The sequence below is a fragment of the Metopolophium dirhodum genome, chromosome 5, assembly GCF_019925205.1.
Source record: "Metopolophium dirhodum isolate CAU chromosome 5, ASM1992520v1, whole genome shotgun sequence".
NCBI classification, from domain to species: domain Eukaryota; kingdom Metazoa; phylum Arthropoda; class Insecta; order Hemiptera; family Aphididae; genus Metopolophium; species Metopolophium dirhodum.
This window is the reverse complement of record NC_083564.1, coordinates 9015561-9040599: the sequence shown is the minus strand read 5'-3', so window position 1 is coordinate 9040599 and position 25039 is coordinate 9015561. Positions and strand designations below refer to the sequence as shown.

The 25039-nt window shown below is 32.9% G+C and overlaps 1 protein-coding gene across 3 annotated transcripts in view; it reads right to left on the bottom strand.

Annotated features, from left to right (window-relative positions):
- Nucleotides 1-8694: 8694 nt before the first annotated feature.
- The window catches only part of LOC132945965 (ABC transporter G family member 20), a 53588-nt gene continuing 37243 nt past the window's right edge, over nt 8695-25039 (bottom strand). For all 3 annotated transcript variants that reach the window (XM_061015819.1, XM_061015817.1, XM_061015818.1), the window contains exons 4-16: nt 18470-18624; nt 18289-18396; nt 18101-18194; nt 17797-17967; nt 17407-17654; nt 16900-17107; nt 16640-16817; nt 16420-16535; nt 16249-16319; nt 16082-16170; nt 15245-15421; nt 15100-15186; nt 8695-11483 (exon numbers count right to left, since the gene is read on the bottom strand). In XM_061015819.1, the coding sequence (XP_060871802.1) occupies nt 11269-11483; nt 15100-15186; nt 15245-15421; nt 16082-16170; nt 16249-16319; nt 16420-16535; nt 16640-16817; nt 16900-17107; nt 17407-17654; nt 17797-17967; nt 18101-18194; nt 18289-18396; nt 18470-18624 (1917 nt within the window). In that variant the 3' untranslated portion in view covers nt 8695-11268. The remainder of the gene's footprint in view (nt 11484-15099; nt 15187-15244; nt 15422-16081; nt 16171-16248; nt 16320-16419; nt 16536-16639; nt 16818-16899; nt 17108-17406; nt 17655-17796; nt 17968-18100; nt 18195-18288; nt 18397-18469; nt 18625-25039) is intronic.

Sequence of the window (25039 nt, the reverse complement as noted above, 5' to 3'; positions counted from 1 at the left end):
TTATTCGATCGAATTCACATCGAATAAAATTAAATATTTAAACGTGATCGAAAAAACGTAGCTTGAAATAACTATTATTATTATAGTAAAATGACTAAGCGAAAATAATTTCAAAAATACAACTCGGAAAACGTTGTTGACAAACACGTTGTACCTAAAACATAATATTATTACAGTGCTTTACCTAATATGAAATAAAATATAGAACGTTCACGATTAAGACTCCGTTCGGTCAGTAGAATGTTTAAATCTAAATAATCGACTGTAGATCCTAATGCGCTTATAATCACCGGAACCTCTGTCGGTATTATTCGATTGAATTCGTATCGGTGCGCGACGTTTGCGCGAACACAATGTATTTTATCAGATCGTTATAATATTAATATTATTGTTATTAAAAAGAATACCGGTGTCGTCACAAAACCGGCGTGGTCGGATTTCAAAAAGGAATTGAATAATGATTTTAAACAGACAGTGAGAGGGAAAGAGAGTGAAATTATTATAATCGTAAACAACTCGTTATGATTATGATATATTATTATGATGTGTTACCTAAGATGCTATAATAGACAAGGTACATAGTTAATGTCGTCATTTCAGGTTTCGTGCATAAAAAGGCCATAATTTTAAAATATCGTTTTTATCTTCTTCTTCGTCGGATAAGCGGTTATAATACATGATTATACTTCACACTTCAATTCTTGTAAACCAATACATTTTTGATACATTTTTTAACGATGGACTTGTGCGCCAAAATTATTATAGCATATTGATTAAAATTTGGTCAAGGCTAATAATACGAACAAATGTTGGTGGAATTGTGATCTGTTTTTGAGAATCAATAATATACCTGTAATATGAACTTGTGCCTTAAAATGTTTAGCCTAAATTATAAATAATCACCTAAAAGCATTGACTTTTTTTATATAAATATTAATTAATTACATACTATGAAACAAAACCATCGGGTGGTATATTTTATGAATTCACTGTCTATAAATATATAATTATATAAATATATTATTACAGTATCGAAGCTGTGGAAAAAATATAATAAACACAATTTGTTCTGTTTTGCTTATCAATGTATACAATATAAGGTTAGACATGGTAATATTTACCTCCGTCATTGAACCAAGCATACAAATTTAATGTTAACAGTTATAGTCTATACTCATAAAGTCATAAACCTTATAATTGTTTACAGTTTTGCTTCTTTTCACCGAATAAGCAATAAGCAAATTGCAATATTGATTATAAAACTGAACAAAATAATAATATTATAATCATTAAAATACCTATACGCGTAGTATTTTTTTTTAAATTTAAAAATAAATATTAAATTTACATTATTATTAAAATATATTTTATTCTTTTTTACGCTGCAAGATTGTGTAATCATACAGAAACATAAATTATCAAAAAAAAAAAAAAAAAAAATGCTTTTCCAAAACACGCATTGATGTGAATTTGCCCATAAGTCAAATCGCGTACGTTTACCGTAACCGTATAAAGCCACAGACATTATAATGTTAATAATAATTTATTGAATATTGTACCTATGTAATAATAACGATAAACGACCATTGCGGCTCTGACGTCCGTGAACGAATCGATACGAAGAGCAAATGGCCATCGTTTTTTATTTCTGTACTAATAACTCATAAATAACTCATATAAATAAATAATAACAATAATAAAACTAAATAGTAAATAGGTGTACCTATTTTTTTTTGTGTTTCTCGACAATCTATATAACATAAACATTAGGCCTATGTATGGTATGTGTAAATACATACTTTAACAGTTATATTACACATTTCCATCAGATACATATTACAAAATACCTATTATAATGTTTAGGCGAGGTTTTTAACGTCTATAGGCTGCGGGTTGCAGATATCATGTACAAGAGTATATTATTAATCTAGTCATAGTCGGGAATGTATGGACGAGAACTGGAAATACGGTGAGACATCCCATCAGTGAAGTATAATAATATGCAACTTTTTACGGTAGGTGGGATCGGTGGAACAAACCTCACCTATGTTAACGAAAACGAAAAAAAAAAATAATAATAATATGCGTTTCGAGGTAGGTAGGTATTCATTTATTATAATGCCATAAAATAATATAATATTATAATTTACGCCTATGTTTGTGAAATCATATAATAAACAATATTATAATATTCATAGTCATATTATAAATTACCTATGAGTTCTAATAAAACGTGGTTATCATTGATTATAAAATACTAAAACCAAAAACCGCCCAGCGATCAATCAATGGCGTTTATAATCAACGATATTATTTAATAGTAATAACACTAATTAATGTCGGCGTTTCAGAATCTAAAATAATCAAATTATATGTACGACCAGAATTTTCTTTTCTCTCTCGCCGATATTAAATTTTGTCCATGGTGTTTTCATCAGTGACGAAGCGAACATCGCGTTTTTCTATCATATTATGATGCGGCCCCGGCTTATCGCAAGTGATGGAGAGATTTATATTTTATATCTTGTGTATAATATAATAATTTATATACCACAGTCCACTCCATATACTATGTTATAGATTACACGATATAGAGCAGAGGTCTATACAGCCTACTGCCCGCGGTACTATCCCAGACCTCCAAGCTTTTCGAACCGCCCGCGTCGGTGTTTTGAAAATATATTATTCAATATATCAACAATATTACCAAAAATAGTTCTTATAAATCTCTAATTCCATTATCACCTCTATATTCTTATCCGACAAAAATGTTGGCCCGTGATGCCGAAGCGTATCACAGCTGATTTAGGCCGGCGGGAAAGAATGTCCGGGACCCATGTTATAGAGTATGTATATAGTAAATTGTACTACTATATCAGATTCCTATACATCTCGGAAATGAGTGAAATATAATAATATTACGTTAAAACGAAATATAACTGGAATTTTTGATGAACAATAATAGTATTATAATCCTAGCATCGTCCGTTTGTTGAAATTTGACCACAAAATCCGTTTTTTTTTTTTTCGTAAAATCAACACGTTCTAAAATATTGGATTTCTCATCGCAAGCACGGTTCGATATCGGCGTGTAGTATTTCTTCTCATCATAATCGTACGAACGTTTTACACGAGAAAAACAGATATTTCATATTATTATCACTTGAGTTTTGAGCCAATAAGTATACGAACATACATCGAAACGGACATAACATTGTCTGTACATTAACCAACTATTATCTTATTTTCTTAAAATATGTACTACACTAATATTTAAGTTCCTACTTTTTATATTTCGTATTACTCGACTTCGCACGGTAAAAGATTTTTATTTACATTTTTTAAATTTAATTATACAGATGGCACTATTGGTGCTTTGGTGCATTCCAATATATTTATCTTAACTTACCCGCCTTAAACTGCCGCTTAATAATAATATGTGAAAGAAAAAACGTTTGTTCTAATCTACTCTACAATTAGCATACCTTTCTAATGACCTAATATTATCTCTGTGTTTCCCCTAATGCTACTGCAGTGCACGTTGACGCAGTTATATTGGTATGACAAAAAAAAAAGAGTGGTATGCGTATATTAATATTATATAGATTTTAAGGTATAAACATTATTTCATAAAAACACGTCTTTTTATTCTTCAGAAAAAAGGTCCACAGGGGTATCGAACCCCTAATCCCCCCCCCCCCCCCACACACACACACACACAACCAATAATATATAGTGGCCGTTTTTCACGAGTGGCGCACATCGATACAGCAATTTCCGGTCGGTGGCGAGGGTGCTCATCGTCGGGGGATGACGTCGTGCAGAGGGGGAGGATACCCATTTTTCCGTAGCGTTTCGCGGGTCAATGTTGCCGCACTCCTCACTGCCCCTAAGTCGCTACAACGGTGGTCTCGACCGTCTAGCGGAAGTTAAACGCGCTGGACTGGTCCGAACACACCAAGAACAGTATTATAAAAGTATGCAGAGACACCCCTCACATGTTTGCCGCGGGTGTCGATTTTTAGACATTAGCGTTTGGGGAGGTGGTAGTCCGAGTAACACTTATATAATACTAACATCCTCAGGTTGGCCGGGGTTTGTCGTCGTGTGGGCGAAATATATTGTTAATTATGTTATCGTTGACAACATAACTTAACAACCCTTTTGTGCACCCTCGGCACAAACACACGCCTAACTTAACAGGCGTAACTTAATAAATCGTTGCGTTATGTATAGAAATTGACTTCGGACTGAATAATTCCTTATATAGTTTTATGCAAAATTAACAATAACGAAAAAATTTCAATTTTCGTCGGTCGTTATTATCGTTCAGCACGTCTTTCTCGGTTGGCTTTCACCGGGTTTATTTTTTATATTGTCTACATATTTTTTAGTGTTTTTTATATTATATTATTATATGCCCTAACACTTCATTTTTGCAATAAAATTAAATTGTAAACTTTTTAATCATACAGTTATTTCTCGAGTTTTTATTATTTATATATTAACATTTTTTTTTTTTAAATAAGTTTATATATAAATGATTGGATCACCATGCAAAATATTTAGCGTGTATAATATTATTAAAAAAAATTGAACACTAGTCTTGTTGTTTTGTTATTATTGTTGGGTTTATTAATTATTATTACAATATTAGTATATTACTTAGGCGTATACAAATATTTTCTCTAATACTATGGTATTTTAATATTACAAACTATATTTTTTTTAAATGGTCTTATTGTGAATATTTCAAAGAAAAAAATTGTTTTTAATATTTATGGACAAAATTGAAAGGCATTTTCACTCGCTTTTACTGGTTATTTTTTCAATTTAAATCAATATGTTAATATTTAGAAACGTGTGCGCCATCAAAGACTACGTATTATATTATAGTGAAACACATTTGTATAGTCAACTAAGCTTTAAATCCGAGTGTTCATATAAAAAAAAATAATAGCGAATGCAACAACTTCCATGACATAATGATTAGTGTTATTATAAGATAAAAAAAAATAATAATAATAAAAAATAAAAACGTATGTGTGCTCAAAAGTCGGTATGTAGGTGTGTATGGCGTGTAATATAATTTTATTATCCTATTGACTTACATCACTTTTAAGACTTCTTGACAATATCAACGTTATACATATATGAACATAATATAAGGTGATCCATAGAAGTGTCTACACTGATTATTTCGAAAAGTCTTAACTTATTTAAAAACACGTTATTTTTAGATAGGTAGTTTATATTTTGATTTCATCGTAAAATGTTTTATTTTTTGAATTTTATATCGTTATGGCTGTTAAATATTTTACTTTTTGAACGACAAAATATTTTTAATTTTATATTCTGTAGTAAGTATAATATTTTTTAGAGTAATTTGAGACATAAAAAAAGAATCTCAAACTAGCAGTTGATTAATCATCGCTAATATGAGGTACTTGTTTAACATTTTGACGAACGGAGTAGGTAGTGAATCTGCGGGGCACCTCTATGCCACTCTATACCCCTCGTCAAAAAACATTAAATACCTACTGATATGTACCTGATTAACTACACTTTCAAAATTAAATTTGTATAAATCATAAAATACTCTGAAAAAATATTCTGTTATGGAATATGAAATAATAACTGTAGGTAATCATTCAAAAAAGTAAAAGCTTAAACAATCATAACGACCGCAATCAAAATAATAATTTTAAAAAGTATAACTTTCACTGTGTTTTTTTTTTGCAGTGACATAAAAGTTAAAACATTTCGAAATAATGTTTGTAGACTCTTGAATAGATCACCTTGTATATCATACTATTGTTAAAATAAATATCATGTAGGTGTGGCGTATACGATTTTATATATTTTTTTTTATTCAGAATTCTGTACTCTACGCAAAGGGGATAATTGAAAAAAAAAAAATAAGAACAATAATTTTGTACAGAGCACATCAAAATACGACCGAATGAGTTCCCGTAGTAAACACATTTTTATTCGTCAACTGTAATATAATAATACTATATTATATTATGGCGTACTGTTATTTACCCATAACAAATTGTTTTTGAGAAACGACTCCGTCGCATTCTTTCGTCCGTTATTCGTGTGCGCCATATTTTAACGGCATGTAAAATCTTAAAAATATTGCTTACTACAGTACACTTATACGAGCGGAGACCGGTGGTCGGGAAGTTTTTATCGTAATGTACCTAAATAAAATAATAAACAATGTTGATTATTACCACGTTTGCAGTTCACTCGAGTAAACGCCACATAATATTAAACAATATTATATACTCTCGTAGGCTTTGTATTCAAGCCATATAAGTAATAACTTGTCTAACGAAAACTGCTTTACGATGCAAAAACAAAAATGCGTTTTGTATGATGAATAGAGCTAAACGTGAACGTGTCTTTGAATAATATATTTGCCCCATCGACAGACGGGGCTCTGAGAAAGATACGGATTTTTATTGACGAAGCCAAGTTTTGACGAAATCACAATCGCACAAATGTGATGCTGTACAACCTATACATAATATTATTATATTATTAATTGGAAATATTACGTTTCTTGTCATCCAATAATTGTCAATAGTAAACTATTCACCTCTTACTTAATACATACTTTAGAAATATATATATCAGCTACAGTGGCGCCGAACTACTTTTTAGTAGGTAGTGCAGACACAAATTTGAACCACCCTCCCACCCCTACCTAGACACCCACAAAAATTGTATTTTCAATTAGGTTCAAAATCAAAATATCCAATAAAACTTTAATAAAATATTGTTTTGTACAAAAATTGATACATTTATGATCTATCTATAAAATACATATATATGTAGGTATATAATTAATTTTTACATTTTAAGTTTTAACCAATAAGTGTCAGTTTTTCAAAACTATGTGGACCCAGACACCCAGTGGCCAGAACCCACCCACCAATATTAGGTGGTGCAAATGCACCACCTTAAGTACGTGTTCGGCGCCACTATTCAGCTATACCTACGCACCTGTTAAGGAATGAAATGCAGGAATCGATTTTTTTTTCTGTACTCTTACCGCTCAAGTCGATCGTCAATAGTAATTATCCTTTAGTCGTTGAATAGATTGTTTTTATCGTCTTTAATATTGTCTGATCAAATAAACTGGTCGGGGTCAATTTAATTCTTAACGCATATACCTATTACATCCAGTATTGATAATAGGTAAACTCGTATTATACTTCTAGGTTAGCTACCTACTAAAAAGCCAAAACTACGGATTAGGTTGTAAACAGTTAATCAGCTTTATGTTATACCGGTTGAGATAACTTTTTAAGTTATCTATAGACGTTTAGGTAATATATCTATACTATTATATAAAGCTGTAGAGTTTGTGTGTTTGAACGCGCTAATCTCAGAAACTACTGGTTCGAATTGAAAAATTATTTTTTTGTTGGATAGTCCATTCATCAAGGAAGGCTATAGGCTATATAACATCACGCTACGACCAATTAATAGAAGTGCTCAAACAGGGATTTTGAGATTTACGATGGAAATATTTTTTTATAAATGGTTGCTATTGTTTATAGGAAAAATAATTAATAGAAATAGTATTTATTTATTATTGGTTGCTATTGGTTAATCGGGCAGATCAGGTACAAGCATGCATCGAATTTTCGCATATTGCCTACCAGGGTGGCTGAGTTGCACTTACTGCAGTGAGTTACACCAAAAAGGAGTTGAACATTCACAATATTTTTGTCATTTTTTATGGGCCACGAAGTGCGCAGGATCAGCTATATTATGTATAAATTAATGGTTGTGTGCAGATCTCTGGGAAGAAGATAGGCTAATTTAAAAAGGGTTAAATTTGGTTTTTTTTATTCATCGGATTTTAGTACGGTTAGGCTAGGTTAGGATTATGTATTGATTGATTATATTGATCCACCGTATCATATCAAAATAAACTTGGTATAACTTTGATACTTTAGAGTTAAATCCATACAGTTACGTACAAACAGCATGAGGTCCACGATCTACCGCAGGTAGATTGCCTACCTGATAATATACTGCTGCGAATAAGAATTTTTATTCCGGGCAACAGAAAAGTTAAGATGAATCTAGAACATCATACACCGAATATTAAATAAGGCATTGAACAAAGTTTGAGTCATATAGAGTTGGTACATTTAACGGGCAACGAAGTGCACAGGGTCAGCTAGTTATATCATAATATTATAAAATACGATAACAAAATATTACATAAATACTCCTACATTATATTATATTATATAGTGGCTTGGTGTGGCGCAGTGCGTAGGTACATTTAACTGCGGAAACGCACTGAGTTGGCACTGAGAGGCCGGCGTTGCTAGTTCCCGGATGGGTGACCACCCGGGATTTTTAGCAACAAATCCTTACCACAGATACAAAAAAACGTGTTTTCAACCGTTCCCTCTCCCCTACTAACAACCTACAAACAAATAAAAAACCAACAGCTAATGGCCTAAGTTGCCGGGCTCAAGCTCAAAAAGAAAAAAAAATATATGTTATATAGCTTTTGATTGGACGAGTTTTTCATCCGCTCATAATATTTGGATATGTAATTATTTTACTTAACAACGAAATTCAATAACGATAATAAGATAATAATAATAATAATAATACAAATTCACGTTTACTTCACTTAACGAATTAAATAGAGCCACGTCAACGTATTTTAATCTTGTATTTGAGCAAAATCATAATAATTAAAACATCAATACCTAGTAATAATAACAATATCGCTTAGCCATAATAATAATAATAATAATAACATTAATAATAACTACGTCCGTGCATAAAATCTCAACAAGATAATTTGTAAATTAATCGTGAGTAATTGTGATAAAACCGTCCGCACTTGGTATCGAATAAATTCGACGCCTTGGTCTAACAGCAATACCGTTCTGGCGTGTAGACAGGAGTCGGGAAGTTGAACATTTTTGAATCACAATAAAATCTCTATTCGTCTATAGAAATTAGAAATATTATATTATACTCGGAGCGTACACTAAACAGGGACGGTTATTATAGCGACAACGACATCCGACGAAAAAAATAATATATAAACGGAAGTTTAGTGATGACGGCGGCGGCGGCGGCGAATAATAATATTATTATAACGTCCCCAAAACTGTCAACCGCAGCCCCGGACACCATAATTATACACAGTCATCGACAATAATTTAACCCTCGGGAATTCGTCGGCGAATAGTGCGATGGTGAAATTATTATTATTAAGTAGAGATACTCGGCAAAGTTATATTGTAACGTCTCTCAGCTGTGAGCCGAGACCGTACGGACAGTGCTCTGGGCAGCCCACTTCGGACAATGTCAAGGTCGGGAAAATGATAATGACGGATATTATGATAATATTTTAGTTTCCGTCTTCCGGCTATGATATCATTATCATTAGGTATTGTTATTACAGCCCTCGCAGCCAGTGGATGTATAACGACGATTTGACATAAACGCACAAGACGGCATTTTAACAATAATTATTAATTATTTTAAGCCCTTAATAATAATAACGATAATAATTACGTTACGCTGCTTATGTTACAACAATAAGTTGTAGTGTTAGATCGTACAGTATTTTGGTATTGTACTCGTATCGAGTGTGTGTGTGGCGACGAAATTAATATTATAATTATTATTATTCTTTATTTTACACCGTCGCATATTATTATATTATGCGGTTTCCTGCACCAGGACTTGCAGCAGTCATCGTCCTCGCATCTATTGAAATAAAAAACGATATCGTCAACGAGACGATAAAAATCATCTTCCTACACACGACCTATATTATACGCTGCAGTTATGATCAAAACAAAAAAAAACGACGAGACTTTGGTTCGCGTCTGCGTTTTTCGACAGTAAGCAATTATTGTTGTGTTATTATATTATTAATGTACCGCCGCCGCACAGTTCATCATTATTATCTTCTGCGGACTTCCTGCAGCACAATGAAATGTCGTGTATTGGTTGTTGTCTGTTCGTTATGCGATTACAAAACAAAATATTTGTATATTGTACAGACCTCAAAACTGCAGCGCCTGGCGCGCAAAGAAAAATTCTAGTTTTTTGGATTGCTATTTTTTATTAATTTAATTTTTTTATTATTATTATTTTTTTTTTTTTAACTGGCGCCAGATTATATAAATCGGCCCCGAATAACGTTAATTTTCCACGACCTTAATATTAATAATAATAATAATAATAATAATAATAATAATAATAATAATAATACAAATAATAATAATAATAATATAGTACATGGATACATAATAATTAATAAGATTCGATAAAGAAATACGGAAACGGCGAATCGATCGGTTTTCGCCTTATTAATAAAACAACTACAACAGTAATTTACCAATCACAAAATGTATTTTAAAATAATATAATACACCGAAGGGCTGTAGACGCTGATGCAACGGTCGCGCGTCGATTTGTTTTTACAATATCATGTAGATAGTACTTTAAAAATAACACTACAATGCCTATACAATACAACAATATTATTATTTTACGCCGATAATGCCACTTGAATTGAAATCTATTGAAAACGATCCGCAGCCCTTCGATCTCACAAATGTTAACTATTTTGAAATAATCATGCGCGTGGGTGATGTAGATTACATAAAAATATTCACACACATATAAATATATATATATGTCTAAAAAAAAAATATATATAAATACTAGATTGTATCCTAATTAAGTAATAAAAAGTCACTGGGTAAAAAAAAAAAATATATATGTTTATGCCTATGCATGCGCGTTATTCGTGTTCACGGTCGCGAATTCGTTAGACGTAGACACGTTACACGCACACACACAGACATACGCACACGTACATTGTACATAATATAATTTTGGACGGTAAATTTGATTAATTTATGTCACAAAAGAATGCTGAGCAAATATTATCGTTTTAATCTAAGAAATCGTCATTATAATAATATAATACACGTCACGATGTTTATGGGGGGGAGGGGGGAGGGCGTTGTGAGGGGGTTGGGTAGATACAATTATGCAGGGGGTGTGGAGGGGAAAATCGGCGTTCGCGTTTCCGGACGGATTCGTTCGCGGTCACCTCGCTTCCGGTGCAGGCCGTTCGAAAAAAAAAAAAACAAAACACGCAGACGTCCGGGGGGGCGAGAGGACCCCGCGAGTGCTGGCGGAACGACGGGGGGCGACGGGGAAGTGACGGGGGGGGGGAACTTTGGGCGGCGACGCTCAGCCGCGCTTGAACTTGAGCACGGCCATGCTGATGGACAGGAACAACACTATCCACGAGATGGTGGACACGAAGCCCAAGTACACGTCGGGTTCCAGCAGGTTCCAGCCGCGGGTCAGTATGCTCCGCAGCGACGTCGTGGCCATGGTCAGCGGCAGACAGTAGCTGACGTACCGCAACAGGATGGGCATGCCCTCCACCGGCCAGATGACGCCTGAAAAAAATAATTATTGTTCACGTTGTTATAATGTTAGTATACTGTGCGGCGAGCTGCAGGTACAGGTGTGAGGCGTCGATGTTATATTATCGATCGTCGCGCCAATACGTCTCGTTATATTGTTATTATTATTATGTAAACATCGTTGTTTGGCGATGAAATCATTAAATGTGCGTGTACACCATATACCTAGGTAGGTATTATGTATTAATTGGGTCGCAATAATTAGGATTTAGCGGTGTTACGCTGCGGGGACTTCTACACTGCAATATGACTGTCGCGGCCCACGTCGAAATAATTAACAAACGTATTAGGTATTACAATAATATTATAATGTTCAGAGTGGCGGAAATGACGAGATTGAATGATTCGCTAATGGATTCCTTTAGTGGGGGGTACTTGAAACGTAATTTTTAGGGCCACTTGGCCGTCCCAATGTGTACCGTACCCCTTAATGTTACGACTATCCGCATAGGAAGTACCTATATTATAATATACTGCAAAGACTCGACCTCTCGGACGTTGTTATGTCGTCATCCGTTTGGAACCGTGATAATTGTATATATACGATTGTACATCATATAAATACATTTATACTGTGTATGTCTATATCGTCATTATACAAATATAATTGCAATGGAGGCCACATATACCTCCAATATTATTAAATCACATTCGACTGGTCTAAAAGTAAGATCGAGGTAAAAAGTTGTGTGTGCTCGCGCTTACTTACAATCAATAATTTATTAATACGACTTTTGTTATAATAATTGTATGTGTCTTTCAGCCGTTACAAATAAAACGAAAAAATTCTATTGTTCTTATAAAAACAATGAGTGTGTGTCGAATAATACCTATTATTATTATTCAACGCGTTAACACAAAATGTTTACTTTGGTTTATGTAAAAAAAATATGTAAATAATATTTAGATTATTAGTCTTCTGCGTTACGGCAAAAACTTACAATTCTTTATAATATGATTGACATAATATTATCATCGCCAAAGTGTTATTAACATTTTAAAATTAGTTTCAAAGTGTTCTTAAAAAATACCCGTACTGTAGTGCTTTTTTTTCGAGCGGGTGACGTTAAAAATTGTATTCATCATACGACAAAGGGGGAACCCTATAACTTGTTTGCGATGAAAAAAAAAAACTATATAAAAAACTAAACAAACATAACTAAGAATGTCGTAAGACGTGTAATTGAACTGGAGCGATAAATAGAACGACTCGCGCAAGAATCGCGTGTACCAAGAACTGCGGTACGCTCCGCTTAATACGGACATAATAATATTATGCTAATGCGTAAGCGATGAGACGTGATCAATATAGTTCGACTTTTATGATAAAATTACTAATTTATAACGATATTATGATATTAATTTCATGCGACCGAATCGACGCCGGGTGACTACAATATTATACGGGCGCAACTGTCTGCAATCGGACGATGAAAGTCGGACGGAAACGAAAAAAAAATATATGACGAGACATATTATTTTGCATTAAAATATTAGGTGTATATTGTGTTGTTGGCTGCGGGTTACGTAATAACTCGCACGTTTTGCCAATGATTTGCTGCACAACCGTGAAACGGACATACTGTACCTGTACCTATACATATACGTACGAGGTGTGCTGTCACATTATTATTGTATTATTGCCAATTAGCGCGATACAGACAGTGTGTGGGTTGGGGGGGGGGGGGGGGGGAGCGCGTGGTTTTAGTCGAACGGGACTCATTGAATCGTCAATAATTATTATTATTCGGTCCGGACGGGCTTGGAGTGTTTGCGCCTCGACAACTCGGATATAATACACTTCAAATTCAGCTGCTCTACATGACTACACGGCGGCGACGACACTATAATAATACAACAGAGTCTCGTATACGTCCGGGACTCCTAACGATGGTAGTTATGTAAGAGGACAGTGCTGAAAATATCTTTGTTTATTTTCAACCCTCGCGTTACGTAATGTCGACTAGCCACGTATTATGTGCGCCCGATCGTATCGTACCTTATATCTGTGAGGAGAGGGGTGAGGGGGGGGGGTTGTCTAAGCTGGTGTCTCCGCTGTCATCGATATTTTTATTATTTATTTTCGGTTGATTTCGTCTCGACCGTCATTGATTTGTCAAAAGTACTTTTTTTAGTTGGCCTTTGGTACGCGACCACCGAACAACACAATATGTAATAATACAATATTGTTAAATAGGTAATAAATAGTTTTTAACGTTTGATACGATTTAGCGTTCATATATTTTAATTTTTACAAGTTGGAAGTAGGTTATAAACACAATAATATAACCTACTACCTATATTATGGCAAAATAATTAATTGGCAAAATAAAAATAATTGCGTGATATCAATTACGTAACTACTTGTCGCACTGAACGTATCGTGTATACAATGCGTATTATGTATTGGTAATCGCTAAATAAACTAATATGACAAAAGTCCTATTTTTCAGTTAAACAAATGTTTAGTAAATATAAAACCAATTATTATCATCAGCGTTTTTTCTATTCAAACTTTTTCTCTTTCGAATATTACCATATCTTAAATATAACACAATAAAGGCTGTACCATCTAGATTAAAATGAGAATAGTTTATCAGAAAGTAGAATATTTTTTATTGTTGTTAATTACAATTTACAAGTAGAAAAAAATTTATATAGTATAGTAAACCACTTTAAAAATATGCATATTACTGTCGTATAGAATATAGACAACTAGACTTCTTGACCCCGATTTCAAAGTATTTTTTTTCAAGTGGTGTACCTACCTATATTGGAAAAATATGCTTCTATGGATCACTACAACTATAAGAAATAAAATAAAACTATATCGACACATATAAACTGAAATGTGTACGATAAATTTTTTCTTTAATAAACGATTTGTGAAAAATTATGATAAAAAAAAGTTACGTACATACTCTTGAATTAAATTATTTAAGTATATATTACGGTGTATAAGAAAGAAAAGAAACAAAGTCGAAACCTACAAACACTGTGTGGGAAATTTACTTTTTACCCGGATCGTGGTAAAATTACTTCAGCTTACATTAACATTTTATATTTTTTGTACCGTATACAGTATACGTTTGTATATTATGTACATTTTAGCCACCCGAGTTATGTAAACGTACACATTATTTCATTGTAGTACAATACTATTCGGTAAAGCACCTAGCACCTATTTATATATATATACGTTTTATATTTGAGGAAAACGCTCGACCTCAAATGTTTGTCGTTATAAATGATAAATATCACAAAAATATATTTTTTAGTACCACACGTCGGGAGCTCAGCATTAATTATGGTGTACCTACCTAATTAAAATTTGATTAGTTAACATTTACAACAGCGTGTAAGTCGAAGGTTACGGTGACATTGATATTTATTGTTTACGATTGGCGATATTTCGAAGGTAATATTCGAGATTGTTAACAAATATTAAATAAACAATCATAATATTTTATTGTTTTCCCCCTATGCATGTGTTACGCAGGCACTAACTGTACGGAGTTTAGTAAATTTGTTTCGATTAAATCCTAATATTGTGTGATATATGATTCAGAACTGTATAATATACACATACCACTGAGCAGAAGTGTCGGGTAAAAGCTTCCCAGGGCCAACTGGATAGCGTTTCTTTCCAGTTCACAAATGGCTGATATTACGAAACCTGTAAGAAGAAAAGTTACACATGGTCTGGGAAAACTGTTGATTTATGTTTCACTTACCGAAGCACATGCCGCACAGACCCTGCAATATCGTGAGGGTGATCACAAGAGTAATGTCTCCTTTGCATTCCACGCCGAATACAATAATCATGAATATGAGTACAAGTGCCGTCTGTCCACACATGACTACGAACTGCGTAATGACATGGGAGAACAATATTTCTAACGGCGTCACACCTGCGGAAAAAATTTTGGGGGAAAAAAATTAATTTCTGTGTGTAAAAAATGTTTAGCATCTCATGTTTAGCTCGTTTATGCGGAGGCTCCGATATCATAATATTATTATAGGACCTCCGATAGCTTTGATCGGTATACGAAATAATATGATGATGAATACCCGTTGTACATTGCGAAAGTCATATATTATTATAAAAATATAGTCGATGGCGTTCGAACGTATTAATTTTCCCGACAACAATAAAACCTTTTTCCGTTTCAGTCGTAACATTTATTTTTCGAAATGGAAAACTGCAAGCGATACTATATACAGTCACACTCGTTATAAGACGTAAGATCTGTGAGTGGGTGTAAATTATGTAAAATGAAAAGGAAAAAAACACGTTACGCATTCAAATGTCCTATGTAAATACTGGTACCCGCAACAATTTTATTGCCACCGCGAAAACTTGCGCCAAGATTAAAAGCCGTAAAACATATCTGATCTTTTTATCGGATGGTGTGTGGATGGAAGCGGCTAAATATTCATACGCTTACGCCACAATGTAACTGTGCAGCAGTGTTACATGTGATAATACACAGCCAACAAAGCGCGAAAACCCCGCAAACTGCAATAACGGTTTTATATTTTTAGCTGAAAATTGTGATCGTAATATTTACCAGCGACCCAACTCCTGTCCAGCAGACCCTCGGTCCGCTCGATGATCAGCGCCGAAGACGTGAGTGCGACGGCCAAGAAGAAAACGATTCTAGATAGACGATAAAAAAAATATTAATATTATAAAGACTTTAACAGACTAGAAAACGTAAATATATTGGATGCTTACGTTAAAATAACTCCCGGTGCTACGAAATCCGTGAAACTGGGATCACTACTGCCGTATATTGGTTCTTTGAACTGTGTACAGAAGAAAAAACAATAATATGACATTATGATTATCGTTACATATAGGTATTTTTTAATTTTCAAACATAATATTATAAATGCCGAAATTTACCTGAATCGGAATGTCCGCGAGCTTTGGATTTTGCTCACAGCTCGACAGCAAACCTTGTCCAAAGTCTCTGTAAGACAGTTGCAAGTCTCTGTTCAACATCAAACCGATCTGCTGGTCTGAAAAACGAAAAACGAAATAAAATATTATAAACAACTGGTTGCGTTCGTAGGCGCGTGGTGATTTTTAAAATGTGAAACAATTAATCTGGTCCAACACTTACTCGACATGTCAAGCCACACCCGCACTTCACTCTGGTCCAATGTTTCTTCGTCAGATTCTCTGCCCAACGCCATTCTTGCGACGAGTGCGTCGGTAAAGTTTTCAGTGAAGTAAAGAGCTCCCCAGGCGTCGCCCACCTTAACGGCATTTATGGCTGTCTCGGGGGTGTCATAATAGTCCTGAAAAAAGTAAAATTTTGTAATCCACTATAATTTGCCCGACGCGTAATAACTATGTTAATAATATCACTAATATACTCACTAATACTACGGTGTCTTTCGGTAAAGCATTTAAATACCTACACGAAAACATTTCAAGTGTACAGTTATCATAAATAGGACACGCCTTTGTTTCCCAGTTCATTTCCTTGTTGACTACAGCCAAATGTAAGCCCGTTGGATCTCTACCGATGGCCAAACAGAAAAGTATGACTTGCATCACTGGCAATGCAAATATGAACAACATCACTCTGTAAATATAGTAAAATATTTTTATAATTTATTCAGTAATTTGTTCGTAGGGTTTTATCAAAATGTCGACAAAATTGAATAAAAATTGAATAAAAATTGCAGAATATATGAATTTTATTATTCATCGATGCTTGAAATCCAGTATTAAACGATTATTATTAGGTATAATAGTCAACAAAGCGTGCGTTTGACGCGTTTTAAAATGCAACGATACATTATTTTACACCACACTAAGTGAAATACTTATAATTAATAGCATAATATTGTATAATAATGCGGAGACCCTGAGTAAACCTACCCAACATTTCTCCACATTCTCAAAAAGTTCTTTTGCAACAGCGCCTTTGTTTTTCCTCGAGTAGTGATTTCGCAACAACTAGAGTCGTATTGTGGCTCCATCATTTGCATCTCGGCCAATTTACCATTAATGCCATTTGACTGCTCTTGCGCAAGCACCTCCTTTGATTGGTGGAAGTTCAAGCCCACTACACCGCTCTCTTCCGTTACGTAAACAGGTTCGTCCTTTTTACCCCAGTTCAACGTAGCCTGAAAAAGTAAAACCAATACAATTAGTCGTTCCGATAACAAAACGAAATGTGTATTGTTTGCCTACTTAAACCGCCGTATTTGAAAACGACATTATTGTTATAATATCCCGATACAATGCAAATAATAAATAATTACTTACCAGTGAAATGTTATTCGATATGTTGACTGGCGTTTCCTGCGGTTGTCCGTCCGTTCCTTGTTTTCTACTCAGTTTTAAAAACACTTCCTCTAATGACTGACAGTGATACATAGACAACAGTGCACGTGGAGATTCTTCGGCCAATAACCTTCCACTCCTCATTAAACCGATCTACACAAGCCAATCAATTTTTTTTTACAATATCGATTACGTTTTACTTTATAATATTAACATAATATAGTTAGTATAATATTATAGTATATTATATTTAAATATTTCATAGTATGCTGGAAAATGTACTTACAGTGTGCGCTTGCCGAGCCTCCTCGATGTAATGTGTAGTGATGATAACTGTTTTGTGTCCGTCTTTTGTGATTTGAACCAGATGATTCCAAATACTAATTTACCAAACAATAATATTCAAATGTAATCAAAAGGAATTTATGAAATAATTACTAGGCTAAATAATATTGTCTTCAATTATTGTTATACCTTTGACGGAGTAACGGGTCTACACCGACCGTAGGTTCGTCTAAAATCAAGAGCTCCGGATCGTGCATAAGAGCCACAGCGAATGAAACTCTTCTTTGTTGACCACCACTGAAACATAATTTAATTTTTATTACAATCAATTTTAAGTCTTGAACGCGTTGAGTTTTCAAAAATTAATTACCTGAGATTTTTCACCAATCTAGACTGGCTGGGCAAATCTAAGAAGTTCAAAAGGAATTGAAGTCTGTCATTAATTTCCGACGTTTCCATACCGAATATCCAACCAAAATACATCATTGTCTCTTTGATGGAAAACTCTCCATACAGAGCTATTTCCTATAAACAAAATAAAACATAAATTATTAATTTGATGTATAAATCACAAAAATATAAAATACCACAATTGTTTAGATAACCAAAATGTGTATTATATGAAACACGACAACGAAACTCTATAAAATTGGCGTATTACCACTCAGAACACTCATACATTCGTAATTTAATTTCTAAATGTGTATGAATATTACAATGGCCTGTCCCACCTGGGAACAAAACTACTGGTTTCGATAAAACAATCTTGTACTTTCCAGACGTTGAGTTTGTATTTACGACAATACTTCATCCTTACATGACATTTATAGCCAACGTGTATAGGATAATAAAAAAAATATTATACGAAAACGATTTCCGTGAATTAATAAATTTCAAGTTAAAAAATAAATAAACCCTAACAACTATAATATCAAATTATTTATGTTTGAGTTTTTTTTTTCATAAATTAAACTTATTTTTATTTCTATAATTTTTAAATTACGTGTTTTTCGTATTTATATAATTTATACTGTTTTACAATATTATTAACGATTGACGTGAGTATACAAAGGATAATATATATAATATAAATATCATTACGATTTAATATTGCCGTTATAACATCAGTGTTTTTTTTTACCAATATCAACATTTAAAAAAAAATATATGGTCTAAATGCCCGATTTTATCCGTTACAGTCGGTGATTCTAGTATAGGAAAAAAAAATGGTGTGCTGCACCGGAGAAATCGTGTTTCCACGTACACATTCTGAATACGAGAGTTTGAAATATATGAGTATCTCAGCCACGTATAACGTTTATAATAATCGCCAGAATCGGTAAAAACTAAAAATCTGTCAATACATGTGTAAAGACTAAAAATAGATTAAAAAATAAAAATATTAACGGTGTGTTATATAATCATATCCGACTGCTACGTGCCAGCTGGAATTCATTTAGAAAATAATGTTTGTGGTTTAAACATAAACTATATAATATATTTTATAGACTACAGTCGCTTAAGTTAAAACCTGTGCTTAGCCACGATCAATAAGTAGAAAGCAATAAGTAGACATTTTGAAATCTAACTGTGGGAAAACTGTTTTAATGATTTGTTCAAAAACAACTGTCTCAGAAAATATCGAGTTATAATTAAGGAGTTTAATCTCATAAAAAAATAATGCTTTGTGGTAATTCTTTTTTTTTACAAGAGTCATTAGGGCTATAGATTTTTTCTATTTTAATTTCAATAGCCTTCAAAGGCAATAAACTTGTTTTCTAAATATTTTAGCGATTAGGACACAAATTATTCATCAAATCGTCTTTCATATTATTATAATCGCTTGTCCCCCCTCCCTCTTGCGTTACGATCGTCATAAAATCCAGCACGATATCTAAAATACCAATTATGATGTCGTTACGAGGTCAGTAAAACGTTATGGATAATGACCAATGTTCAGTATTAAAATGTAAAATATAGACACAATTAAATGATGTAGTCTGTAAATATTTAGCAAAAAAAGATAATAGGAGAATGAGTCCAAGAGTAATAATTCTGTGAGTGATCAATATTCAGTAATGTATTTGATGTCTGAGGAGTGAAGACTGTAAGACTTTTTTTTTGTCTCATAGAAATCTAAATTGTCATTACAAATTATTGATGCGACGTGGCGCCGAAGAATAATTTCTAAACAATCGACACGAACGTCAACTATTAACGTCATTCGAGTAATTGTCTGAAGAACGATTGAATACAAATTGAAAATATACAAGTGTCAAATATAATACCAGTTATTCGATGTCATTGATAAATTTCCAAAACTATAATACATTTGGTAAATGCAATTATTATCAACTAATATAAACCAAAATTAACTGAACTTTTGCTTTCAAGAACTATTAAATAAATAGGTACCTATTTAAAATTAAAATGAGTTATAAATACAAGCATACTTAAATTTAAGGCACTGACTTAAGTGCCTTATAGGTAGTAATATTCGACAGAAATTCATTTTTCAGTATAATACCTACCAAATAACAAGTACAACTATAATTGTATACATTATACTTTAGATTAAAAAAATAATAAAAGAAAAACGGAATATTTTGTTATTTTTTTAAAATAAAACACAGTGTAGTATAATAAAATATTTTTTGTCTCATACTATATTATTTAAGCGAATTAAAAACTATACGTACTAAAATCAATAAATGATTATTGATCGTTTTTCGGAACATTTTTACGCATTCCCTTGAAACGTTTAAATCTTATTTTTTAATAATATAATAGTAGAAGAATGAGGCATTATAGTACATAATCATGACAAAATATAAAATTATGTCATTGAAACTATACCTATATTTTTTATATCACCATTATATTATATTGTAATTGGAGTTTGAAAAAAAATATAAGAATAATTACTAATAACTAAATATAACATAATATAAAATGTAGGTACTATACAATCTCGAGTAATTATAAACCAATAACAAATCACACTGATAAATCACACTGATAAATCATATTAATTTATTGAAACCTTCAATTCAAAAAGGTAAATATTAATTGTTCCTTTATGTTATGCTGTGAATGTGTTACGGACACGGACGTTTTTATAAGTATGCACGTGTGTGAAAAAAATAACTTGAAATACGTGCTCCACAATTTCAAAACATTGCGGAACAAATATGGATTCAAACATGTTCTCTGAAGAGTTGTCTTGTCATTGTTAATATAAGTTGACAATGTATTTATTTATTTGGTTTTTTTTAAACAAAAAGTTGTTACCGGAAAAATGAAAATTATTATGAAAACTTATCATGACTTCAACTGTGCGCAGTAACAAATTCACAATGTGAGGTAATATATTAAATAATATTAGACGTTTTATTAATATTAACAAATAATAGTCCATAACAATACGGTATAATATATTATACCAAGACATAATAATATGACTCGTTAAATTAGATTTTAAGATTACGGTACTATAAATAAATGTACATATCAAACTTTCAAACGTACTTGAATAAAAAATACCAAAATACGTCATACCGACCTATTTTCACGGAATAAAATACTGTCTGACAAACGTATTTTGAAACGATTATTCCATTAACGGTTGAAATATTCAACACGTTAGTATTGTTTTAGTTTAAAAAATTGGTTTCATATAATAAGTAGCAAGTTTTCATAAAATGGCAATCCGAACTTAAATATTTTATTCTTAAGCCCGCTACTAAGGTTATTCGGCACATCGATACGAGTTCACGCGAAATTGTATAAGGTTGCAAGATATTTTTTCGCTAAAGAGATTTCGTGTAAAACCACGTCTTATCCCAAACACCGTACCTACCTAATACATCACTATTATACATTTATATTACCGATGAATATAATATAATATAATACCACGAATTCGTATATTATACACACAAGTAAAATATTTGGGATATTTTTAAATTTGTAACTTAAGATATTGAAATGGTGAAAAAACCTTTTTATTAAAAAAAATATATACCTAATGCGACTAATACATTTTTTATGCTCTTAGGAAATTATTTGTTCGAGTAAACAACTAAATATAGAGACTAGAGAGGTGTTTAACAAACACTACTTATGATGAACAAAATAAGTAGTTATCGACGTATAAAATTACAAAATAATATCGTCTTACAAAAAGCACTTAATATTTTGCATAGGCTTTTTTCTTTATTAAAAAAAAAAAAAAAATGAATTGATATCTTATAGAAACCATTTTTGGTCTTTAAAATTGAATCGTAACGAATAACTGAAATTAGACGATAGCTAGATAGTACAGTTATCGTTTCCTAATTATGCCACTCGGAAAAACTTGATAATACCTATGTGTCGTACAAATATTATATTCAAACCCAATTTAGAATATTAGCTGGTGGTGTTGACAAGGCGACTTGATTGTTTTACTTTCTAAGATGATCATAGACAGTAAGCTTTACTAACACATTCTGACTAATGACTTACTCACTAAAGGGAAATCTTTAGTAACATACTTTTTAAATTAATATTATTATTATTATTATTAATACTATATTAATATAAACTTATAATTTATTTGTAAAACTTTTAAAAATGCATGAACTCAAATGGAAACTTATGCTACCGACCAGAAAAAAAGGTAGGCAGGTACTTACTGGTTGCTATGCCATCATTTGGCAAAATATTTTTTCTTTCAAATAATGTTTTAAACGTTTTAAAATTAAAATTTCATTAAACTCTGCGTGGGAATAAAATGTACTTATCAAAACTTCTAATTAAATTACAACTGCAAGATACGGCGTACAGAAACTTTTTTCTCGTTTAGTTTTTATCATTATTATTATTATTATTACTATCATTTTTTTTTTTATATACAAAACAGTAAACGTTAAGAAATCGCAATTCACAGTGTACGGAATGCCAATCAGACATCAGTCGGTTGGGCTTCACGCTAGTAAGTCACCTCGTTTCATTCTTGGCGTATTATTACTATTATTCTTATTATTATCATGTTATGTTGACTCCCGTGCAACGGGGTTATATTATTATATTATTATGTAGGTATGTGCGAGTGTTGCACACGACTCGGGTCGATGCTTCCCGCGGTTTTAGCAACCATTCCGAATAATGTAATAGCAACGATAGAAAATTATTATATATATTTTTTTTTTTATCGTAATAATATACATAATATGTACAACACGTCAATATTATAACTTCAGGTAATATGAGTTTTTCTGTTGGTATTTCCTATGTTTATCTGACGATTGATGACCGCGGCGACCGCTATCGAAAGGGGATAAAAACCACTCGTCAACGTGGCTGCAGTGTCCTAGGTATAAGTATGGGGAGATACTAAATATGATTTAATATTGGTGATAAATATATATCAAATGAGTAATGCTCAGCCTTGGGGGCGTCCTCAAAATAAAAAATAAAATTATACGCGCAAGAAAAGTAGACTGCAGTTGGCGCGCGCATGCGTGAACGCGTCTTTGTGCCTTGAAAAGCTCCGGCCGACCGATCGACGATTTATCCGCGTCGGCTGGCCTTGCTCTCCCGACGACGACTGCGTATGATGCGGACGCGTATACAGACGACGTTTCGACAGACTTTTGCCAAAACCCAAGGACCGTTTGCACGGCGTTTTCGCTTACGAGTCCGGCCGGGCCCGCGTTATAGTCGATCGTACACGATGACGTGTCATACAGCCGCCACCAGAGGTCGAAATCGGCCACACGCTCACGAATTACACTGTCGTCGTTGTTAAAATAATCCTACAGCGCGTCTTACATGTTTTATAGTATCACTAAATATCTCGGCCAGACGACCTTATACATGGAAATACGGTTTGCTGTGATATTACACTATACCTACACGATACCGATAAGTATTTTGGGACGATTTCACATTTTTAAGAATGTGCAATATCGATTTCACTCGCGTTTTTTTTTTTATAAAAAACAGTATTCGATATTTTAATCGTCAGATATGACTAGATTATTTTTTTTTTTTTTTTAAGTTATTTCAAAGACCTGCATGGTCCTAAACATAAAATTGATCGAGTTACAGCCGTTTGAAATTTGGAAATAATCGGACTCATTGAGTGCTTAAAATTGTGTGGATATTCGCTGCGAACCCGCGGGTATGTGAAATTTTCACAGAATGTGTAGCTGCTTCGCTATCACAGCAAACCGTATTTTAGTATAATGTCATCGGGTTGAGATAGTTAGTTCCACCATTGATTTGTATAGAACAGACTAGGTATTCTATAATCAATGGTTCCACGTATTGTAATATATGATATGGGGCACACTGTATAAAATATATTAGGCAGGTTAGGCTAACCTAACCTAACCTATGATAATAATAACGGTTTTTCGTTTTCCAACCAGGATTGTCCAGGAGTCCGTCCGACTGCTGGTAGAACATATGGGGCCCCACCACTTATTATGCATTTTATATAATTATAATATATTATATGATATGTCCCGATGTTTGTTAGTTATTACCCGCGGCCGTTGCTTCCATACGCCTAATCCAACTTTTAAACAATTGCAGCGCATCACGTTTTTCCGGTTTTATCGCAACTGGTTTCAAACGTTAATATTGCGTTGAAGTGCGGCGAGGTTCACAGATATTTCAAGCCTACAATTATTAGAAATATCCAAGTTTCTTTTTAGACCTAATTTTGTCTACTACCTTCCAGTATAAACCGTTATAACAATAAATCTGTATTTAATTTCCATCGAAAACGACTAGCAAATATTAAATTTCTAAGCATGATAAATTCCAGCCATAAATTATTATTTTTTAAATAGTTTTTAAAAAATATTTTGGATGTATCATCTGTATAGAACTTTCACGGTTATACATAATTCTGTTTTTTTTTTCGTATCGTTTTGAGAGTTTTTTTCAG